The 17,942-nt window shown below is 46.9% G+C and overlaps 4 protein-coding genes across 5 annotated transcripts; 2 read left to right on the plus strand and 2 right to left on the minus strand.

The window, feature by feature from the left end:
• Nucleotides 1-1,574: 1,574 nt before the first annotated feature.
• polr2d (RNA polymerase II subunit D) lies at nucleotides 1,575-4,727 on the plus strand. The gene is made up of 4 exons (XM_062385844.1): nucleotides 1,575-1,791; nucleotides 4,038-4,218; nucleotides 4,307-4,402; nucleotides 4,499-4,727. The coding sequence occupies exons 1-4, from the start codon at nucleotides 1,713-1,715 to the stop codon at nucleotides 4,575-4,577; spliced, it is 435 nt and encodes a 144-aa protein (XP_062241828.1). The 5' UTR covers nucleotides 1,575-1,712; the 3' UTR covers nucleotides 4,578-4,727.
• Nucleotides 4,728-4,811: 84 nt separating this feature from the next.
• Nucleotides 4,812-5,836, minus strand: LOC133951727 (dual specificity protein phosphatase 14). Its single transcript, XM_062385850.1, has 2 exons — nucleotides 5,410-5,836; nucleotides 4,812-5,339 (listed from the first exon to the last, which is right to left on the minus strand). Exons 1-2 carry the CDS (start codon nucleotides 5,707-5,709, stop codon nucleotides 4,983-4,985), a joined length of 657 nt encoding a protein of 218 aa, XP_062241834.1. The 5' UTR covers nucleotides 5,710-5,836; the 3' UTR covers nucleotides 4,812-4,982.
• Nucleotides 5,837-5,868: 32 nt separating this feature from the next.
• On the plus strand, nucleotides 5,869-8,577 carry LOC133951710 (uncharacterized). Of its 2 annotated transcripts, none has more exons than XM_062385830.1 (5): nucleotides 5,869-5,998; nucleotides 6,898-7,515; nucleotides 7,644-7,720; nucleotides 7,822-8,067; nucleotides 8,200-8,577. In XM_062385830.1, exons 1-5 carry the CDS (start codon nucleotides 5,872-5,874, stop codon nucleotides 8,455-8,457), a joined length of 1,326 nt encoding a protein of 441 aa, XP_062241814.1. In that variant the 5' UTR covers nucleotides 5,869-5,871; the 3' UTR covers nucleotides 8,458-8,577. The 2 variants fall into 2 exon arrangements, with proteins under 2 accessions (XP_062241814.1, XP_062241815.1); XM_062385831.1 differs by having other exon boundaries at nucleotides 5,948-6,069.
• Nucleotides 8,578-8,959: 382 nt separating this feature from the next.
• On the minus strand, nucleotides 8,960-17,566 carry abcf3 (ATP-binding cassette, sub-family F (GCN20), member 3). Its single transcript, XM_062385813.1, has 21 exons — nucleotides 17,433-17,566; nucleotides 16,289-16,436; nucleotides 16,082-16,158; nucleotides 15,945-16,000; nucleotides 15,735-15,832; nucleotides 14,544-14,666; nucleotides 14,080-14,346; nucleotides 13,884-13,964; nucleotides 13,305-13,364; nucleotides 13,121-13,177; nucleotides 13,017-13,039; nucleotides 12,522-12,577; nucleotides 12,204-12,404; nucleotides 11,697-11,773; nucleotides 11,157-11,201; nucleotides 10,845-10,977; nucleotides 10,586-10,674; nucleotides 9,888-9,979; nucleotides 9,666-9,798; nucleotides 9,488-9,575; nucleotides 8,960-9,407 (listed from the first exon to the last, which is right to left on the minus strand). Exons 1-21 carry the CDS (start codon nucleotides 17,503-17,505, stop codon nucleotides 9,249-9,251), a joined length of 2,136 nt encoding a protein of 711 aa, XP_062241797.1. The 5' UTR covers nucleotides 17,506-17,566; the 3' UTR covers nucleotides 8,960-9,248.
• Between the last annotated feature and the right edge of the window lie 376 nt (nucleotides 17,567-17,942).

The following is a 17,942-nucleotide window of genomic DNA, read 5'->3' on the forward strand; positions in this document are numbered from 1 at the left end:
ATAGACACACACATGAACACACACATGGACACACACATAGACACACACATGGACACATGGACACACACATAGACACACACATGCACACATGGAAACACACATAGACACACACATGGACACATGGAGACACACATAGACACACACATGGACACATGGACACACACATAGACACACATGGACACATGGACACACATAGACACACACATGGACACACACATGTACACATGGACACACATAGACACACACATGTACACATGGACACACACATGGACACACACAATCATTTATTAATATTATTTATATTTAAATTTCTTGATAATATCAATTTAGAAATAATTTACCTGAAAGTAAAGATTTTATCATAAATTCATAATTTTTTTATTTGACAAACATTAACACAGATTTGAAAGATGATTTAATCCTGTTGCTAGAAGGCACCAAATAATAGAAATGTAAATGTACTGAGTTTTTCATGTTATTTGAAGCATTAATTAAAGACCCAGAGTACATCTGTCCTCGAGCGCCACCTGGCGTCTGGATTTATACAAATAACCAAAACAATTATTATTATAATTGTTATGTAATAATCACGTCATAATTATCATACTGCCAAGAGAACAACTAGTCTCCTAACGTCTGCAAGACCAAGGAGATGATCGTGGACTTCAGGAAGCTGCAGGTGGGGGGGGGGGGGGGGGGACACGGCCCGTTACACGTCGATGGAGCTGTAGTGGAGAGAGTCTCCGAGTTCAAGTTCCTCGGTGTGACCTGACCTGGTCCAAACAAGCGGACTCTGTGGTCAAAACTGCACAAAGCGTTTATACTTCCTGAGGAGACTCAAGAAGTTTCTACAAACTTCGACAGGTGCCCCATGGAGAGCATCCTCTCAAGCTGCACTACTGCCTGGTTTGGTAGCTGCTCCGCTGCTGATCACAAGGCCCTGCAGAGGCTGGTGGAGACAAAGGAGCATCATCGGCTGCCATCTCCCTTCAGTGCAACTCATCTACAACACAAGATGTCTGAGAAAAGCACTGAAGATCATCAAGGACCATATCCAGCCAGGCTGTGGACTTCTCACCCTGCTGCCGTCTGGCAGACGTTACCGGAGCATCCGAGCACGGACTACCAGACTCACAAACAGCTTCCCCTAACCCACCAAATACACTTACTTCACATATATTCATTTTAATTAATAATCCACACTTCTTCACCCTGTAAAGTGCTGCTTCACTTTACTATGTTATATACTACGATGTCATGTTATGTATTTTCTATTTTGTAAAGTCGTCTACATGTTGCCTGCCAGGTCACAAGAGTTTCACTGCTCCGATGATGCTGTCATTGGTGCCTGTGACAATAAACTTTGATTTGATTTGATACGTATATTATTGAATATTGTCAAATATTGGGCTTATTATTAATATATTATTATTGTTGTCTATTATTGTTATGAAGAAAACATGATCCACTTATTGTCACGACAGTTGACACTGACAGTCACTATCCGCCGGGGGGCGCTGCTTGTAACAGCTCTTAATTAGAAAGATTCAAACTGCAGACAGGAAGTAGCTGTTGTTGGACCCGGAAGTGCTTCTGTATTAGAGGCTGAAAGGCGCCGATGCACGCGACCTGGTATTGTCCCCGGTAACTGTCCCGGTAACTGTCCCCGGTTCCCCCAGAATCCCGGAGCGGGTCCCCGCGCAAGTGTCGTCATGGCGGCGGGAGGCGGGACTGCTCCTTCTAATGTCGGTGATGTTGAAGAAGACGCGTCACAGCTGCTGTTTCCTAAAGGTCAGTGTCTAAAGATCCAACCAGACCAGGTCCACGTTAAACCAGGTCCACATCACATCAGGTCCACGTCAGACCAGGTCCACGTCCCCTCAGGTCCACGTCACATCAGGTCCACGTCAGACCAGGTCCATGTCACATCAGGTCCACGTCAGACCAGGTCCAGATAAAACAGTGCAGGACTCATTCTGAAGTGTTCACATTACCACAGCATTGATGAGGGTAGACATCTTGAAGGATAACTTCAACACTATATGTCAATCAGTCCTGCTGCATCATAGTCGCTGGTCAGTAGCCAGCAGGACCATGATCCACCATCCAGATCAGATCCACTATAGTCCACAGTCATTGTCCACTGCCGCCGGTTAGGATCCATCACCAGCTGCCACCCCTTGGTCCTGGTCCACCACCATTATCTGAGGCCAACACGACACAGGATCCACCAGGAGACCTCCAGTGGTTCCTCAGCTCCTCTGGGACACTGTGTGAAGGTTTCCTCTTGTCTTGTGAGTGATCTCCAGGGGCTGGTATTTCAAAACTTGTAATCCAGATCAGAATGATCCGGATAACCAAATCCCCCTGTCCTCAGCCACGGATCAACCTGATCTATCCCGGTATTTCAAAACTTTGCTGGATTGGATCAGAGTGATCGTGATACCGGCAGATTGGGATGTCCAAATCCGTCCCGCCCCCTGGATCACAGACAGGAAACAGGAAATGGAGCCAACATTTTACAGAAAAAGGAGAAGCTAGCTCAACTATTGTCTCTGAATTAAAGTATAATCTTAGCCAGTGTTGATGCGTCCTCAGACTAGATGAAAGGCAATCATTATATTGAGTTAACCAATTATGTAAATCTGCACAAAGTTGAAAGAATCATAATTCCTTGTTAATTGGAGTTTGTAATGTCACTTACACGCAGTAGTGTAATGTTTATTCTGTGTTGCACTTCTGACGCCGATTCGTTAAAGCATTGCAGTGAACAGCGTGCATGTTTGCAGAAAAAAAAAGGAACGTGAAAAGGAAATAAACATTGATCAAACAGCAGTGAAGCTTAGTTGTATTAAACAAAGAACTTTGGGAGCAGTTACACTTCAACTGTTCAAATCTTAACATGTAATCTCCCTCAAATCCACCTCTGAGGTGGGATCAGGGTGATCCTGATTTTTAGGATCAAACTGATCCAGATTTCCCACTTAAGTTTTGTAATACTCAACGGCAGCTTTTAATCTGGATCAAAGGCAGGATTGGGATTGGATTGCCAAATCTGAATCTGAATCTTCAGGATCAGATTTGCTTTGAAATACCCGTTTTTAGGATCTGATCAGGATTTAATCCAATCCAGGTGGATTAATCCTGTCGGATCATTTTGAAATACCGGCCCCAGGTCGCTCTGTGCTCTGATGGCTCAGTCACGTTCACTGCAGTGATCTGATGACACTCACAGTGTTAGAAGATATTATTAAAACCTGTTAATGACTCGGCTCCGTAACTCCGCTGTCTACTGGAACCTGAGCGTCGATGGCTGGAAGTTGTTTTTTATCTTTTTCAATTTAAGGTTTGAATCAAACAGTTTTGTCACGTGAGCAAAACTAAGATGTTGGTTTTAAAGTAAAAGATGAATTGGATCAATAATCTGCTTCAGTTCCTCACGTCTGCAAAACGTTAGAATGCACGACTTTGTTTTTATAAATCAAACTTGATTTTATAACGAATGCGTGAGAAGTGGCGTACGCACGTTTCAGGCCCCGTTTCGTACGGTTATAAATGAGACCCCAGACCAAGTCCGCGTCAGGTCCAGACCAGGTAAAGATCATGTCCAGATCAGGTCCGCGTCAGACCAGGTAAAGATCAGGTCCAGGTCAGGTCCAGGTCCAAATCAGGTCCAGGTCAGGTCCAGGTTCAAGATTCAAGATTTTTATTTGTCAAATGCACAACAATAACATGAAGCAGTCGCTGGAAGTGAAATGCTTGAGTCTCAGGCTCTCTTTTAACAACGCTCAAGTAATTACAACCTATACAAAGGGGTCTTTAATGATCCGGCTGCTCTTCTTCCTGCACCGCTGGGTGTAGAGGTCCTCTATGGACGGTAGCTCCGTCCTGGTGATGTGCTGGGCAGACTGCACCACCCTCTGTAGAGCCTCACGGTTCAGGGCGGTGCAGCTGCCGTACCAGGCGGTGATGCAGCCAGTCAGGATGTCAGGTCCAGGTCAGGTCCAGGTCCAGGCTGATGTGTGCTTGTGTTTCAGAGTTTGAGAACGCGGAGACGCTGCTGAACTCGGAGGTCCACATGCTGCTGGAGCACAGGAAGCAGCAGAACGAGAGCGCGGAGGACGAACAGGAACTGTCCGAGGTCTTCATGAAGACTCTGAACTACACGGCTCGGTTCAGCCGCTTCAAGAACAGAGAGACCATCACGGCTGTGCGCAGGTACACCTCCACCTGTTGACCTCTCGCCTGTTTGGAAGATAAGCAGGAGTTTGTGCTCTGACCCCCCCCCCCCCCCCCCCCCCTTCAGTCTCCTCCTGCAGAAGAAACTTCATAAGTTCGAGTTGTCGAGTTTAGCGAACCTGTGTCCGGAGGCTGCAGAGGAGGCCAAAGCTCTGATCCCCAGGTCAGAACCACACGAGCCTCAAAGCATTCATATCAAACCTCTGATCTCAGTCACCTGCTTCTGAAACTGTAATCGATCAGTTTGATCTGTTCTCAGTCTGGAGGGACGCTTCGAGGACGAGGAGCTGCAGCAGATCCTCGACGACATCCAGACCAAGAGGAGCTTCCAGTACTGAGACCAGGACCTGAACCAGTACTGAGACCAGGACCTGAACCGCTCGCTGGTCTCAGGTCGTCTTGGATGTGTTCGGTCAGATTGATAATCAGTCACTCTCCATGTTTTCACTTTACTTCTACAACAATAAACTTTGTTTTGTGTTTTTCTACCTGATGAGTCCAGTTTGTGCCGTCACACTTCAGATGTGAGAAATTATTAAATTGTTAAAAACATAAACAGTCAAACAGTCACATTTGTTGTCAGAGCTGATTTGTTTATATAGTTAGAAAATATCCAGAGTCACGTTTACTTTTCATCAAATCAACTGATTCATGTTTTAATTTTCTTTACATTCGTTCAGCTTTTGTTGTTTTTCTGTGACGTGTCAAGTTCTGGACCTTCAGGGGAATCTGGATCCGTTGCCTCAGACGTTAACACAGTACGCCGCTCTGGCCTCAGAGTCCTGGAGAGCCTCAGAGTCCTGCAGGGCCTCAGAGTCCTCAGAGTCCTGGAGAGCCTCAGAGTCCTGCAGGGCCTCAGAGGCCTCAGAGTCCTGGAGAGCCTCAGAGTCCTGCAGGGCCTCAGAGTCCTCAGAGTCCTGCAGGGCCTCAGGCAGGACGCCACAGGACGTCCGCGTCATCCGCACCGAGTTCCTGCCGAACAGAGTCCGCTCATAGTCCATCAGCTGACGCCAGAATCCAGCGTTGGGTCTGATGAAGGGTCTCTGATGCAGAACCTGCTCATACGCCCGACGGAGGCTAAGACCCTCACACCTGCAACACAGACCAGAACCCGATCAAAGTATAAAATGACCACACAGACCCTGGCAGTTTCAGACTCCAGGTCGGGGGGTAGGCCATGATCAGGGCGGGGGATCGACTCCGGCCGGCGGTGCAGTGGACCAGCGTGGCCCCTGAGTGGTTTTGACGGATCCGTTCAGCCACAGATTCAAAGTAGTGGCTCAGGGGGGCATGAGGTTGGTCCTGGACGGGGACGTGAAGCAGCTGCAGGTCCAGCTGAGGGTAGGACACCCCCTCCAGTCCACTGGCGTTGACGATGAGCGTGATGTTCCTGCTGCTCAACACACTGACGCTCAGAGCTGAGTCCAGATCACTGAGGAACACACCTGGACTCACCTGAGACACCGCCATGACACCTCCCCCTGTCAGACAGAACGAGGGCCCCCCCGCCGGCTTCTACACAGAGAATTGTGAAAGTAAACAACACGTGGGACTCGTGAGTTAAACATGTGACTGATCAGCCAGCAGGGGGCGGTATCACCACACCGACTGTTTCAGGTTCTTCTGTTGGGAATGACCTTTAAACGTGGATCTGTAACACGACCTGGATCAGTCACATTAAGAAGTTCCTTTACGTTAATTAAAAACCAACAAGTCGATCGATCCCACACGAGCACCGGACACGGGACGTCACGAGACGGTGAGTCAGCACCTATTCAAAGAGAATCCCTTTCTGTTTCTGTTCTGGTCTCATCCGGACTTCACGTCCAGGTAGGATTCGCTCCAGTTAACTACAACTAACTCTGTTTAACCTACTTTAACCCGAACTTACTAAATCTAACCTGATTCAATCGGAACGAGCCAGACCTGACCTGCTTTGACCCACCTGCTGGCTGTTCTTGTTGTTGCTAAGTTGTTGTTGTTTTTACATCAAGGACAAGCGACATGTAAACATACGGTGGTAACATTTATAAATTCAATTCATATATTCAGACGGAACCAAGAGTTAGTGCACGGGAGGAAGATTTACAATGTGACACAAAGCTCTTCAGCTGCCTTCAGGACCACTCGGATGTTTCTCCTGTTTCCTCCTCGTGTCAACAACAGTCGACAACAAAATCAAAGCTCCGCTACAGAAACTGTGGTCTGTGCTTTTACCAGTAGAAATAACGAAGCGTCCGACACGTGCTAAATAAGTTTAGTAATTTAATTAGACTCATTTTCTCAATGAAAATCCACCAAGGTCCACACATGTCACATGTCACAGGTCACAGGTCACATGTCACATGTCAAATGTCACCAGTCACATGTCAAAGGTCACCAGTCACAGGTCACATGTCACATGTCACATGTCACATGTCAAATGTCACCAGTCACATGTCAAAGGTCACCAGTCACAGGTCACCAGTCACAGGTCACATGTCACTTTCATGAGCCTTGTTCTGCTCTTTAAACTGGACTCTTCAGATGTTTGGTTCCTGAACAGAATAAAACGCTTCTTCATCATTAGTCAGTTTGTTTTTCATGTGATTTTATCACAGACTCGTTTCAGAATTTTTTTTAGTCCAATTGTTAAATATGATTCTGATTCTGACGCAGACGACTTGAAAATGCAGAAAAACAAATCGTGGACAGGAGCTCAGGTGTCCGTGACCGGTCAGACCCAGGAAACCATCCTGCCTCAGGTCCGGTACCATCCATCTATCCAGACTCCTGGAGATGGAGCACGGCCCAAAACCACTAAGAAAACTGACACCAGAACCAGTAAGACACAAAGGACCAGACCTGGAGCTGAGCACCCCACTCACACTGGGATCCAACATGGGGACAAGACCACCCAGGCTGATCTGGTTCCTACAGCAAGACCTTATCGTGGTGGTGGTCGGAACCCCCGTTCTCAGACCCCCGATCAGAAAACGAATAAGAAACTAGTTCAGATGTCTGCCACAGATCCAGGTTCTTCTCAAAAAGCAGATCAGGTCTCCAACAGAGCCTGTCCCAGACCAGAGCAGGTTCCTCTGGGTCTGGGGGTCCAGGTTGACAGGGCTCTGGTGAAGGATGTGGAGGTTCTGACCCGTGGACAGAGGACCAACCAGGACTGGTTTTCCTGGAGGAGGAACCGGATCACAGCCTCTGTGGCTCACAGCGTCGCTCACTGCCGCTTCGTTCATGGCAAGAGCCAAACCCCGCCCACCTCCTACCTGACTGCTATCACAGGTAAACCACACCCTCTTACACCTTGAGCAAATAACTGATCCAGACAAAACCTTTGATACTTCTGTCAGAGTTAAAAACTGGTTTCAGGGGGATTGAGTAGTTCTTCATCAATGGTTCTGATTGGACAGGCGAGGGCTGCAGGGTCCAGACCAGGGCCATGAGGTGGGGGGTGGACATGGAGGCCGAGGTCGTCGGCAGGTACCAGGTACAGCTCCCAGTGATCCCAGAGCAAAACACCAACACACGTCAAACACGTGAAGATCGTTGATGAGTGACAATGATAACGGTGATGATGTCATTCTGCAGAAGCTCAAGAGTTCGGCGTTGGGTCGGCCAATCACGGTTCAGGACTGCGGCTTGTTTATCGACGCCCAGCGGCCGTGGTTGGCTGCAAGTCCTGATGGGATTGTGAGGGACAGCCTGACTGGCCAATGGCTGCTGGAGGTCAAGTGTCCCTACAAACACAGACAAAGACGTGTGGAGGACGCCTGCAGGGACGACCCCGGCTTCTGTCTGGAAATACAGGACGATGTGGGACGTGCCGCTGGAGGGGTACGTTTTTTTAATGTACTTTGTCTCCTTCCTGTTGTTAAACTCATTTAGTCATGTCCTTCCTCCACCTCCAGCCTCACCTGTCCTCATCTCTAATGTCTGTAACGTCCCCTCGTTGTCTTCCTGTCCCAGTCTCCAGTCTACCATCTGAAGACGTCTCACAGTTACTTCACACAGATCCAGTGTCAGCTGGCAGTGACGGGCCTGCGACAGGCCGATCTCGTAGTCTTCACAACAAAGGAGATAGCCATCGTCCCGGTGACCTATGACCCTGACCTGTGGGGGGAGACGGTGTCCAGACTTGAGATCTTCTACAGGGACGCTGTCCTCCCTCACCTCAGGGGGAAGACGCAGCAAGAGACGTCAGCAGCCTGGACACCAGAGCAGTAGAGACACCACCAACTGACCACTGGTCATATGACCTCTGACCTCACAGTCTTTGGTTTGTCATCAAATGTTCATTCTGACCTTTGGAAATAAACTCATTTCCTCAGATGATTTTCATTCTCAGTGACCTTTGACCTGATCAGTTTGTGACAGTCACATGACCAATGAGCATCAGCCAATCTTTTTCCAAAGCTACTTACAATTAGTGCATTCAACATCTCTGAGGGGCTCAGTATCTTGCTCAAGGACACTTCGGCAGGCAGATGGGGAGACTGAGGATCGAACCGGCGACCTGGTTGGAGGACGACCGCTCTACCCCTCGGGAATAAGGCTTTTATAAACCTGTCGCTGGTTTTCCGATGACAACTTGTCTGCCCACACATTTCTAATGCTGTCATTATACATATATACACACACACATACAATATAAAAATACACACACGTGTGTGATGTCATGTTTACATCTCATGAAAACATCACGACTGAAGAAAAGTACAGGCGAGGAAATGACTCATGTTTTTATTGTTTGTCTCAGAATGTAAACGTTTGTTCAACGTCATTAAAACAGATAAAATGTCAAACCTCTGCTGAGTCCATACAAAACACGTCAAGTCCACTGTGACCTCACCAGGTGAAGACGACCAATCAGCTCACTTCACCTGAGGCAGGGAGACAGCTCCGAGAAGGAGACCTCCTCCGGCCTGCCCTGGCTGCCGATTGGCTGCTCTGACATGTGTTATTATGGAGGGGGCAGGGTTTATGTTACTGGTGGTCATTCCGCAGTGGGCGGAGCCTCACAGGTAACCCTCCTTCCTGAACTGCTCGTGCAGGATGTCTCTGTACTCGTCGAAGCCGCCGTCGATTCGTCGAACTGTCCCACATTCACACACCCACAGCTCCTTACACACCAACCGGATCAGACGCTCGTCATGCGACACCAGGATGACTCCGCCCTGAAACAGATGACATCACACACCTGAGAACATGCACAGGAGACTCACACTCTCGTGTCCGTCCTCCCTCCCTCACTTACTCTATACTTGTTGAGCGCTTTAGCCAGAGCCTCGATCGTCTCCATGTCCAGGTGGTTGGTCGGTTCGTCCAGGACGTAGAAGTTTGGACTAAAGGACAGAGACACAATGACATCACCACCATCATCATCATCATGATCATCAAAGGCACCAACAGCTGTTCCCTGAGCTTTCTGTTACCATGGCATGGTCATCTGTGCGAAGGCGACCCGGCTCTTCTGTCCTCCTGACAGACTGGCCACCGGCCTCGTGGACAGCTCTCCAGTGATACCGTATCCTCCCAGCTGGTGGCGGTACTCCTCCTCTGTCCGCCCTGAGACACACACAAATGACAGCCAATCACAGCCTAACACGTGGGGGCAGTCACTGACTACTGTCTTCGGTTATGGTAGCCACAGTTACCCGGGAACTTGTTGAGCAGCAGCTCCACAGAGCAGACGTTCAGGTCCAGCTGGTCCACGTGATGTTGACTGAAGTATCCGATCTTCAGGCTCCTGATGACAGAGGAACAATCGTCTGAGTGAACACGACATTAAAACAGTTCCCTGATGATCTGGCAATTCAATTTGAATAACGGCAAATCCTAATGTACATTAGCTCAACGCTCTTTACATATCGAGACCTTAAAAATGATGAACCAACAGTTCGCTGAAAACAGTTCTCGACACAGATCATCACAACCAGCTGCCTTTTACAAATCTACAAACTCTCAAGGAAAGAAGTTGGTTTGAATCAGAATTTCTTCCTGTGGTTGTTTGTCTCCACCAATCAGAACATGTATTTCCTCACTCAGATGAGGTCACTGACTTCTGAAATCAAATGAATTCATCTTTGAGTTGAGGGAACGTTTGTGTCAAATATAAGGAATTCCCTCAAAGCGTGTCTGAGACGTCGAGTTGGCAACACGAGACCGAAGGATGGACGCAGACAGAACGTCAGAAACAGACGGGAGATGTTCCAGACAAAGAATCCTTGTTCCCAGTGACAAAGACAACCAATGGTTCCCTGAAACGTCCCAGTACATGTTTATATACGTGTTGCATACAAAGAGTCATGTGATGAAATGGGTTCCTCCTTCTTTAATTGGTCGCTTGTCTCACCTGTGAGCTTGTCTCATTCCATTGACAGGCGTCAACTCGCCCATCAGCAGCTTGAGGATGGTGCTTTTACCGGCGCCATTTTCTCCGACCTGTCATGAAACAACAGATCAATTCACACCACCACTCTCCTGATACTGAACATTGATCAGTTTTACTTCACATGTTGACGTTATGATTCAGTAGAAGTTAAATCATGTGATCCCTCCGGATCCATCAGATCCCGTCTCTGATTGGTGGTTGTTTTAACGCTGACACGTACGATGCAGATTCGAGACTCGAGGTCGGCCGACAGGTTGAGTCCGGTGAAGAGTCGCTGATCTGGAGTGTAGTAGAACTCCACCTCGTCCAGCTGCAGGATGGGTGGAGACAACTTCTCAAAGTTATCTGGAAACCTGTGAGAGGACAACACCAGCTGTCAATCAAACATCACCGTCCAATCAGAGACGTGTCATCAGCTGCATGGAGACAGTTTGTAGCCTCTACCCATCCATCATCCATCCATCATCCATCCATCCATCATATTTAAGAGTTCCAGGGGTTGATCCTCTGAGGACCATGTTTGTGTTCGTACCTTAAAGTGACTTCAGTTTCTTTTTCAATGGGTTTCATCTCCGGTCTGAGGAAGGAAACAAAACACGGTCACTGATTGGTTCTCTGTATTATAGTCTATTTATCATTTTGTAACTTAGTTTGGGCAAGTTGTTATTCTTAAGATGCAGTCAGCAATCGATTGCGAACACGCAAGAAGTAAAACACACAGAGACGAGGTCGGAGCTGCAGTAACTATCTTCCTCTCGTACTTCAAACTCTACCCTGCTCCACAGATGTTCCTCTTTATGAATTGTTGTCTTAGGAGATATGATCTGATATTAAGTACTATGGAATCAATACACAAGTATTAAAATCCACAATCACACACTGCATTTGAATGCATCTGCACATAATGTATTGATATGTGTTGCTGTTTTATTAGGCTACAGATGTTGTTGGTAATCATATTATTTTCTGCATGTCAACTTTTAACATTCTAATGTTGTGAAAATGTTGGTGTATTTAAACTAAAGCAGTTTCTCACAGAGCCACAGACAATAAGAGAAGACGCAGTACTCACAGTCTCTCCAGCAGCTTGAGTTTACTCTGGACCTGAGCTGCTCTGTTGGCGTTAAATCGAAACCTGTCAATAAAAACCTGACACACACACAAAGCATTATGGGAAAACATCATGAGACTGATACCACCAATCACACAACTGACCTACAAAAACATGTGACACGTACCAGTTCAACCTGCAGTATCTGTATGTGTAGTACCTGTAGTACCTGTATGTGTCGTCTGTAGTACCTGTATGTGTAGTACTTGTATGTGTCGTCTGTAGTACCTGCATGTGTAGTACCTGTAGGTGTAGTACCTATAGGTGTAGTACCTGTATGTGTAGTACCTGTATGTGTCGTCTGTAGTACCTGTATGTGTAGTACTTGTGTCGTCTGTAGTACCTGTATGTGTAGTACCTGTATGTGTCGTCTGTAGTACCTGTATGTGTAGTACTTGTGCTGTCTGTAGTACCTGTATGTGTCGTCTGTAGTACCTGTATGTGTAGTACTTGTGCTGTCTGTAGTACCTGTATGTGCTGTCTGTACTGCAGCTGGGCCTCGTACTCCCTCTGCTGGTTCTTCAGTCGGTCTTCTTTGGTTTTGACAAAGTTTTCGTAGTTGCCACGGTAACTGTCGAGCCTCTGCGTGTGCAGGTGCACGATGTCCGTTACCACGGCGTTCAGGAAGTTTCTGTCGTGGGAGACGACCAAGATGGTGGACTGCCACGTCTGGGGGGGGGGGGGGGGGGGCACAGGGTTAGTAGAGCTTACTTGTTAGCTTATGGCTAACAGATCCCATTGTTTTCAATGAGGAATGCTAACATGAAAGTCAATCACGAGTCTGACCTGCAGGTAGTTCTCTAACCACAAGATGGCTCTGACGTCCAACATGTTGGTCGGCTCTGAAACAAACAGCAGGGAACTTCAAGTAATCACTACTACCGCAATTATTATTGTCACAGACTACACTGACTCCCTATTGGTTGTCTGGCTCATAGCCCCGCCCCCTCACTGGTGTGCATGTTCTGTAAACAACAGAATTGATTCAACTTCTCACCTCATCTAAATCAACTTTATGTGCATTTATGAATTTAAGATTTTCAAAAGGAAACATTGAGTGAGGGAGTAAGATTAAAGCTGAAACCTTCCTCAGTATATTGTTGTTTGTACAGTGCACCAACCACACCAAGGCAATTTCCTGTATGTGCAAATATACATGGCAAAACAAATAATTCTGATTCTGATTCCTCTTCTTCACTCCTCCTCCCTCGTCCTCCTCACTTCCTTCTCCTCATCCTATCTTCTAACTGTAAACAGCTGTCTCACTGAGCAGTTACTCACCGTCGAGCAGCAGCAGGTCCGGCCTGATGAAGACAACAAAAACATCAACATCAACATCAACATCTTCATCTTCATCTTCATCTTCATCTAATGACAAAACTCACCGAGCAAACAGAGCTCTGGCCAACGCCAACCTCATCCTCCATCCTCCTGAAAACTCTCTGGGGACATAAGGGGGGGGGGGGGGGGGGGGGGCAGAGAGACAGACAGACGGAGACAGAGAGAGAGACTTTGTTGAGTGTCTTAATGCGTCACCACGGGATGACCATGTGACAGGTGATGTCTCACCTCGTCATCTGCTGTTGCATTTTGGGAGAGAACCCGAGACCAGCCAGGATGACAGAGGCTCTGATTGGATGAGACAGATTAATAAAGTCAATAAAGAAGAAACACTGATCACATGACATAATCAGCTTCGACATACACAGTAACTGTTACAGTAATCAGTTACATTACATTTCATTGAGCTGATGCTTTTATCCAAAGCGACTCACAATAAGTGCATCGACCATGAGGAACAAACCAGAACCACAAGAATCAAGAAAGTACAACTTCTTGAAGAAAGACAAACTACACAGTTCTTTAAGTGACCTGTTTGTGCTACTTCATTGTTAGTTTAAACTTTTATTCAAGGTGTGGTCTGTAGACATGTGTCTTCAGTCGGGAGGAAGACGTGTGGACTTTGTGTCCTTGACGTCCACGTGGAGCTCGTTCCAGCGTTTAGGAGCCGGGACAACAAACAGCCGAGAAGTTGTTGAGTGCTCAGTTACTGATGACAATAATGGTAGCCGATAACTGTAACAGTAACTGTTAGAGTAACTGATTACTGTTACAGTAAGTGATTATTTGAATGGTTCCCATATTTACCGGGCTGGGGCTTTGTCGGCGTCGATCTCCTCCAGTTTGACGTAGATCTCCGACAGTCGAACGCTCTCCATCCCATCAGCACTGAAACAAGGACAGAGCGTCGATGTCACTTCCTGTTTGGCAGCAGTTTCGCCGCTGCCGGATCAACACTGTCAGCTGTGTATTGATTGATTAGTAAGTGATGTATTATTCTTACGTTCCGTTGGCGATGCGAGCGTTAAGCCTCTTCTCCTCGTTCAGCAGCCCCTCTCTCTGCGTGTCGCTCTGCAGGACGCTCTGCAGCGCCGGCGTCTCATCTCCATCTACTTCCTGTTCCACATGGAGGATGGAGATGTGAGCCGGGACACGGAGGTTACGACTCGCCAACATCTTCAGCAGCGTCGTCTTCCCCAGACCGTTACGACCAATCAGACCGTACCGCCGACCTGACGACAGAGAGAGCTCCGCCCCCTGCAGCAGAGACCTAGTTACAATTATAAACAAAGAATATTAAACATTCAGAGTAGTACATTAACACAAAATATAATAAAACTATACAAAAATATGAAATTTATACCAACAACTAAATATTTACAGAATTCAGTTTTATTATTAAGCATAAATGTGTATTCATTTACTTAATTACAGTATATAAAGTATAACTGTCTGTCCCTCACTCACCTCTCTCCAAACGCCACATCAAAGTTTTCAATACGAATGTCGTAGCTGCGATTCTTTCCCGAGAGTTCGACCCGATTTTCCTTCTTATTGCTGGCCTGACTGGCAGACGCCTCCTCCAGGACTCTGTGAGGGACAACAGAGGAAGACAGGTGTGATGATGGGGGTGTGAACAGGTGTGATGAACAGGTGTGAGCTGGTGTGATGAAGAGGTGTGAACAGGTCCGATGAAGATGTGTGAACAGGTGTGATGAAGAGATGTGAGCTGATGTGATGAAGAGGTGTGAACAGGTGCGATGAAGAGGTGTGAAAAGGTGTGAGTTGGTGTGATGAAGAGGTGTGAACAGGTGTGAGCTGGTGTGATGAAGAGGTGTGAACAGGTGTGATGAACAGGTGTGAGCTGGTGTGATGAAGAGGTGTGATGAAGAGGTGTGAACAGGTGTGAGCTGGTGTGATGAAGAGGTGTGATGAAGATGTGTGAACAGGTGTGATGAAGAGGTGTGAGCTGATGTGATGAAGAGGTGTGAAGAGGTGTGAACAGGTGTGATGAACAGGTGTGAGCTGGTGTGATGAAGAGGTGTGATGAAGAGGTGTGAACAGGTGTGAGCTGGTGTGATGAAGAGGTGTGGACAGGTGTGAACAGGTGTGATGAACAGGTGTGAGCTGGTGTGATGAAGAGGTGTGAGCTGGTGTGATGAAGAGGTGTGAACAGGTGTGATGAACAGGTGTGAACAGGTGTGATGAACAGGTGTGAGCTGGTGTGATGAAGAGGTGTGATCTGGTGTGATGAAGAGGTGTGAACAGGTGTGATGAACAGGTGTGAGCTGGTGTGATGAAGAGGTGTGATGAAGATGTGTGAACAGGTGTGAGCTGGTGTGATGAAGAGGTGTGAGCTGGTATGATGAAGAGGTGTGAGCTGGTGTGATGAAGAGGTGTGATCTGGTGTGATGAAGAGGTGTGAACAGGTGTGATGAACAGGTGTGAGCTGGTGTGATGAAGAGGTGTGATGAAGATGTGTGAACAGGTGTGAGCTGGTGTGATGAAGAGGTGTGAGCTGGTATGATGAAGAGGTGTGAGCTGGTGTGATGAAGAGGTGTGAGCTGGTGTGATGAAGAGGTGTGAGCTGGTGTGATGAAGAGGTGTGAGCTGGTGTGATGAAGAGGTGTGAGCTGGTGTGAACAGGTGTATACTGACATTGGACTTGAAGGTTTCAGTGAGTCCTTCTCGTTCCTGCGTTCGTGTTTAGCCTTCAGCTTCGCCTCGGCCTTCTCCAGTTTCTTTGCGTCCACAGTCTGAAGAGAGGAATTTTGAAGTGATAACATCAGAGCATAGTGACATCACATGATGTGTTACTGTTAGAACTCATCCGTGTAGAGAGGTCAGAGGTGAAGGAAGAGGACTCACTGTGTTCTGAGCTCGTTTCATCATCCAGATCCCCTGAACATCTTTAGCTGCTGAATCTGAAACAAACACGTTGACAAACTGTTTCACTTCCCTCTCATGTTACACAGGGAAGATGGAGCTGTGGGTGTGATTCTGACCAGTGTCTGAAGAGATCTGAGAGAGCTGAACAGGAGCGTCCAACAACACCTGCCTCTGAGAACCATGATGATTATTCCTGAGAAACACAGACAGCGTTCCAGCGTTCCTTATTTAACTCACAACCAAAAACAATATTAAGATTCATGTCAGGTTTTTTCCACCTGACATGAATCCACACAGAGAAACACACATCTGTCCTTTCTTACAATTTGAGAGTGTTGAACATCTGGAGACAGATGTCTCTGACATCATCCTCGTTCTTACTGTCAGCAGACACATCCTGTAGGACGCCACCGACGGCGTCGTACACCTCCTCTCCATCCTCAAAGTCAGCACCGCCACTGCCCAAGACACCTGGATAACCATAATTCTGGATTATTCCCTGTACAATCATAACTCTGGATTATTCCCTGTAACACTCCTGATTATTCCCTGTAATAGTCATAATTCTGGATTATTCCCTGTAACACTCATAACTCTGGATTATTCCCTGTAACACTCATAACTCTGGATTATTCCCTGTAACACTCATAACTCTGGATTATTCCCTGTCACACTCATAACTCTGGATTATTCCCTGTAACACTCATAACTCTGGATTATTCCCTGTAACACTCATAACTCTGGATTATTCCCTGTAACACTCATAACTCTGGATTATTCCCTGTAACACTCATAACTCTGGATTGATTATTCCCTGTAACACTCATACCTCTGGATTATTCCCTGTAACACTCATAACTCTGGATTATTCCCTGTAACACTCATAACTCTGGATTATTCCCTGTAACACTCATAACTCTGGATTATTCCCTGTAACACTCATAACTCTGGATTATTCCCTGTAACACTCATAACTCTGGATTATTCCCTGTAACACTCATAACTCTGGATTATTCCCTGTAACACTCATAACTCTGGATTATTCCCTGTAACACTCATAACTCTGGATGATTCCCTGTACAATCATAACTCTGGATTATTCCCTGTACAATCATAACTCTGGATTATTCCCTGTAACACTCATAACTCTGGATTATTCCCTGTAACACTCATAACTCTGGATTATTCCCTGTAATTTCTCGACTCTTTTCGCTAACTCTCCTTCCTGCCGGTCTTCCGTCTCTGGTCCGTTCGCACCGGCTCTAAGTCTCGCACTAACCCGGGTTTCGGTGGAGCTAACCGGCCCATGTCGTGCTGCACGGTGTCCGGGCTCCGGTTAGCCTAACGGTGCTAGCTCATTCGCTCTGGGGCTACAGAGGTGCGGTTCCTGGCTAACAGGTCGACGGAAGCCCGTCGTGTGTCCCTGCACTGGAGCCGCACACAGCAGCTCTGTCCCCGGTGTCTCACCTGTGATATAATCGAATAGCTCCGCGTCGATCTCAGGAAACTCGCTCTTCAGAATGTCCACGTAAGTCGCCATGTTACCCGGCCCTGGACTCAGCCGCGGCGTGCATGAGTCGATATGGGAAGTGCGCGGTTGATTGTGGGAAATGTAGTTCAAGTCTTCATCGTGGGGCGTTACCGTGATGAATATAAATATACGAACTCAACTAATGTTTCAGATCACTATCAATATTACTGTTGCAAATAGTTGCATTGTATACAACATAAGTGGTACTGTTTGCAGTAGTAGTATTGTTTACTGTAACAGAAATACTTGCTGCAGTAATATTACAGTTTGCAGTAGCCGTACCATTGGCAGTAGCAGTGTTTGTATAAGTGGTCCTTTTTTTTACTATCAGTAATACTTATTTGCAGTAGTAAAAGTACTGTTTGCAGTATCAGTAATGTTTACAGTAACAGTAGTACTTGCAGTAGTAATAGTACTGTTTGCAGTATCAGTAATACTTATTTGCA

Source organism: Platichthys flesus, chromosome 4 (genome assembly GCF_949316205.1).
Source record: "Platichthys flesus chromosome 4, fPlaFle2.1, whole genome shotgun sequence".
Classification (NCBI taxonomy): Eukaryota; Metazoa; Chordata; class Actinopteri; order Pleuronectiformes; family Pleuronectidae; genus Platichthys; species Platichthys flesus.